Here is a 5,486-nt window from a genome sequence, read left to right as displayed (position 1 = left end):
TGAGCTTCCCAGTGAGTCCTCTTGTTTCTGTGTGTCTCTTTTAGACTATAAACTGTGAGCTAGGACTATCTTAATTTTGTGTCTTGTACAGCCATTAAATAGTAGTAGCAGTAGTAATAATAATCAATAATTAATAACTAGGTAGCTACATCTCCCGAATAAAGGGAATAACGGCAAAGGAAGTAGGTTCTGTCACTGTGTCCTTAGCAGGAAGGACATAAGCAAGGAGACCAATAACAACCTCATAACATGCATTGCAGTCATTAGAGTCAACCACTAGGGATCAGGCATTTATACTGGTTAATTATCTCCCAACTGCACACTACTAATTTATTTTCTCTTTTATGTGATTGTCTCTTGCTGGATAGCCATGTCTGAGTTGAACTTTTATTTTTGCAATTACAATAAGCAGTTACTAAATTCAATACAGTAAAAATATTTATAAGCATATGATCAGTATACTTACAAATAGGCTAAACCAGGGGTGCTTAGACCCATATTGGTCGGCTCCAACCGGTCAGGCAGGTATTAGTAATGAACCCTTTAAGAGTTTACTTTTTATACAAACAAATGATGTCATTGCCAAGAATTGACTTCAGATAATTTACTAGCTTTAGCAAAAGCTAGTTTGAAGCAGTTTCTCCCTACAACTTTTCTTCCTTCAAAACCTTCTCTCATTTTCTTCCCGACCTGCTCTCCCCCTTCCTGCCATCCTTGTGTAAGGGGACTGTTGCCCCCTTACTAACATTCAGTGGGGTGTTTTGNGGGGTAGTGCAGAAGCCAGGAAAGTTCCCCACAATAGCGGGACCATTCCCCCGCTTACACTTGCTTGCACAGCAATACAGTGGGAAGGTTTGGGGTTTTTTTCTTTTGAGACAATTTCCCTTTGTCTTGTTACTGCAGCTATTTTTAATTTATTAGTTACTTTTAAAACCATACATCCTTCTCATACTACAAGTAACACTACTTACTATTCTCATGGCCTTCATTTACTTGCTAATTAGGGCCTTTTCCATACTGGTCACAAACTGTAAGGGGAAATGTTACTTTCTTAACCAAACTTAAGCTAACTTTTATTATTGTTGTTAATGATTATTATTTTATGTATGTGTGTATTTATTTATTTATTTTCCTATAAACACCATTTAGGGAGGGCCGATGCCTTTATACATTTTTCCCTCGTGCCCCATTTCTATGGGGACCAGCTAGTGGTCTCCAAAAAGCTTGAGGTTATGTCAATGTCCATCATTCTATTCAAGAGATAACAAAATGTGGATAAAATGTACAGAAGGTGTGCCAACTTACTCATAATATGGAAAAGAAAATAAAAATGCTTTCCATTAATACTATTTTTCATAACTAATTGTTATGAATGTAGCATATGTAAAACAGGAAACTTCAAATAAAATAAAACAAGTACCATGTCTCCTGCCTTTTGTTAGTTCTTTGCTTTCCTTGTTCATAAGATTGAGGAGCTGTCCCTTAGAATGGACATTTTCCTTCCTTCTGTATACTTTTATTTCTATTATATCTATTTCTATCTGTATATATATTTCAATTATATCTTCCTCACAAGATTCTTTTTTCCCTTTATATTTTTCTCTCTGTTTTCTTCATTTTTTTTGTCTCCTCCATGCTCTTTTCTTCTTGAAAATCTCTCTTCCTCTCCTCCATGAATACCATATTTTTCTTATTATTATCAAACCTAATGCCCCTCCACATTCTGTAACAACTCATCACTCCTGTCCTTTCTCCAGTTTCTGCATCCCCTGCTACCCTCCATTTCCAGTTTACCCTGTGTCATGTGACAAGGGTGAAATAATTCAATTTTCTTTTAATACCGAACAAGGAACTTTATTAGAATAAGAGAAACAATAATAAAGTAGCAACTGGCTACTTCCAAACTCAGCTTTCTGGTTCTCATCCAGCCTATTCATTCCAGCTCTCTCGCTGCCTGCTCCTCACTTCCCTGTCCCAGCTCTGAGGTGGCAGCAGCTGCTGCAAGATCCATCTAAGCAAGTTCCCTTTCTGGAACAAACCCTTTTTTAAGGATTTCCATCCATTTGGACCTTTTGGCCAGGAGACTGATCTGAGGCTTCCCTTCTCTCCTGTCGACCAATTATGTACCACTGAGTTATTCCTGGGGCTTGAAAAATAAAGAATCTATAGTGCAACAGGTTGATTACAACATTATATGTTACTGAAGGCAGAGAAAAAACTATCCAGGTTTTCTGGAGAAGATAATGTCCATGTTGATAGAAGAAGCTCCCTTCAACACTTACGTGCTTAAAGAAATGGGGCTCGATCATCTTTCCATGGTTATCAAGGAATTATTTTAAAGAGGGTCATCACTGGTGAAGATTATTTAAGACACACTGGAATGGGGGTATTTTCACCTATGTCTAATATACACAGTTTATTCATAGTGCAATGAGGATGTTAAAAGCCTGAGAGTTAGGACTGTAGAGGCTGTGTCATAGAGTAATTTAGGATAATTTTGTCACAGGGCCAGAGTATGTGTGATAGAGAAGCTGGGGAGTGTTGACACCTCCAACATTTTGCACTCTGTTACTTTAGTTGAGTAGAATTTTGCTGGGATCCAATAGTATAATATATTTAAGATTTTTATTTAGCATTAGCAGGGAACGGGTGAAGACATTAGTATGACATTGTTGACATATTATAGCCCAGTTTTCTTCCCATAGGGACTAAGCTCTTCGTCCTAAATTTCTGGAAAGGGGCGGATTATATACAGATATTTATTGAGCCAATAACAGCAATTGCGTGCAAAATGAGGTTGGCCCCAAAGTTGGCAATCATGTCTTCTAAAAGTGACGAGTTGTTTCTGCAGAATGGGGTGAATTCCATGGAAATTGTCAAAGACATAGAACTGATGGGAGCCTAACTGTAAGGTGAAAAGAGAAAAGAGAAGAAACTTTGGACAGAACATCACCACCATTGGATGGAACATGACACCTCCTATGGACACCTAGGAACCACTGAAGTCTCACTCAGTTGCAAAAGCTAAATCCTCCAGCTGCTGCTTCTCAAATGACCATTTTATTTTAAGCTGCCACCCAAGTTCCACATTTTCCTTATCTCTCAACACCCATTTCCTGCTCTTTTTTAACTCGTCTTACATGAGTCTCTCCTCAGTCCCTCTTTATATGACTCATCCCATGCCTTCCTACCCCTTTTCCAGGTCCCACTCTTCACTGTGTTGCACTCTCGCCCACCCATGCTTCTCCTTGACTGTCTTGTGTTCCTTTCCCAGTTCACAGCTCTCCACCTCAGTCTCATGCCCTTCCTGGTCTGTCTCCCACCTAGAGCTCCGCAAACAGTTGATTTTTTCAGTTCAGCAGCTGAAATGGAAAATCCTTCCCGAATTTTTTTGGGACAAACCAAAATGAAACACAAGATTGAATAAATAATAATAATTAATTGCAATAATAATCTTGGGTCAAACAAAACATTCACTTGACGCAAAACATTTTTTTCAGTTTTTTAATTTGTTACATTTTTGGGTGATTACCACTTTTAAAAACATATTTAAATAAATCTAGCTAAATTTTTAAACAAAGCATTGTTTTGAAGAAAAAGTCAAAGAATTTCATTTTGAAAATGTAAAAACAAACGTTTTTGGCTTTCAATTTTGTTATTTGGTCACAACCATTGCCCAAAGTGGAACCAAATTCATAGCTAGTTTTGATCGCCCCAAAACTACATTTTTCAGTGCATAAACTATTTGACAAAAAAAAATTCACCCAGCTCTACTCCCACTCTTGCACAACACCTCAATCTTATGACCTTCACCCCTTCTGCAACTCCTTACTCATCTCCCTCCCTTCCTCTTTATAGCTCATGCTTCTTTCCACCATCCTTGCCCATCACCCTTTATTTCACCCACCCTTACTTTGCAACACCCCCTTTTTTCTCAGCCCTGCTCACACCTTCCCTTGCCTATCTCATGCCCCACGGTCCATTGTCTATCCCACATCGTACCCCGACTCCGTGCTCATCCTTTTCAATGCCTAACTTGTACACACACACCCACACTGCCTCTCTAATTCACTCCCCTATCCACTCATCTTGCAGCCCTTGTTGGATCTGTTGTGAGTTGTTACAAGCTGTTGACTAGGGGAATAGGGCCTAGCATGTGTGAATTGGAGGTTGGGGATGGAGGGGAAACTCTTGCTTCAAGGAAATGTCTTCCCCACAGTTAGCCAGGGTAATTAGCACCCAGGTCTTAGTACCCAGAGTAGCTTAGCTGGGGGATGAACAGCCACACTGCAACACCACGTCTGAATCACTATGTCCTCTTTGGGACTGGGCTCCCATGTGTGTCACTAGGACCTGTGCGGGAACATATCACAGTTGGTTATGCTGCAGTAAGCTAAGCTACTCTATGAGTCTTTCCCAGTGAATTGTGGAGATCTTGTCTGTCCTTTAGGGCACATGGGGGGAACTGTGCGAAGGCACTGAAGGACTGTAGGCTCTGAGTGGCTTAGCCTGCCTCCTCACTGCAACGTGGTTGGCTAAACTCCCAGCTGGGCCAGCTAGCACGGCTGAAAGCACCACCACACTGGGGTGAGAGGGTTGTGTGTGTGGATGGGAGGAGTGCTGGGGCGACATCCCAAGAAGAGCATGAGTTAACTCTGCAGGGAAGGCACAGGCTGTGTGATGCAATGGCTCAGGCTGACCTGTTCAGCTCAGCCTGAGCAGAACAGGTGCTGAAGGGACAGCGCCCTCCCTCCCCCACCTGTACCTCCTCCATCCCCCAGGATCACAGGGACCTCAGCCCTCCCCCCTGCATCACGGGGTCCATGGGATGCCCAACCCTGTCCTTTGCCCGTGGGGATCGGCGGGACCCCAGCCCTCCCCTCTTCCCCACTGGGATAGGCGGGACCCCAGCCCTTCCCCATCGCCACCGGGAGCCAGGGGGCCCCGCCCCTCCCTGGCATCACAGGGTGCAGCTGCTCGGGTCCGAGCCGTCCCCTCCCCCCAAGCCGGCCTGCAGCGCCGATGCCCGGGATAGGGGCGGTGGGAGCGCGGTGCAGGCACCGGCCGAGGAGGAGCCCCAGGAAGGGCCCCGAGGCCGAGGCGGGCCAGGCCGGGGCCGACATGGACGCAGCGATCTGGATCTATCAGTTCCGGCTGATCGTGCTGGGCGACTCCACCGTGGGCAAGTCCTGCCTCCTGCACCGCTTCACCGAGGGCCGCTTCCCGGGGCCGCTGCACTGCGACCCCACCGTGGGGGTGGACTTCTTCTCCCGCCTGGTGGAGATCGAGCCCGGCAAGCGGGTCAAGCTGCAGCTGTGGGACACGGCGGGGCAGGAGCGGTTCAGGTACAGGCGGCTTGTCTCGCTCCCGGCCTCCTCCCAGCGCCTCTGCCTCCCCGCCCATCCCCGCGCCGCCCCGGACCCCGCTCCTGCTTCTCCGCCCATCCCCGCGCCGCCCCGGGACCCCCTGGCTCCCCGCCCATCCCC

The 5,486-nt window shown here is 45.1% G+C and overlaps 1 protein-coding gene across 1 annotated transcript in view; it reads left to right on the top strand.

Annotated features, from left to right (window-relative positions):
- Window positions 1-5,022: 5,022 nt before the first annotated feature.
- Window positions 5,023-5,486, top strand: part of RAB39A (RAB39A, member RAS oncogene family) — a 23,362-nt gene continuing 22,898 nt past the window's right edge. The window contains exon 1 of the mRNA XM_034758841.1: window positions 5,023-5,345. Within this exon, the coding sequence (XP_034614732.1) occupies window positions 5,023-5,345 (323 nt within the window). The remainder of the gene's footprint in view (window positions 5,346-5,486) is intronic.

This window comes from Trachemys scripta, chromosome 1 (genome assembly GCF_013100865.1).
Source record: "Trachemys scripta elegans isolate TJP31775 chromosome 1, CAS_Tse_1.0, whole genome shotgun sequence".
Classification (NCBI taxonomy): domain Eukaryota; kingdom Metazoa; phylum Chordata; order Testudines; family Emydidae; genus Trachemys; species Trachemys scripta.
This window is presented reverse-complemented; position numbering and strand designations above follow the sequence as displayed.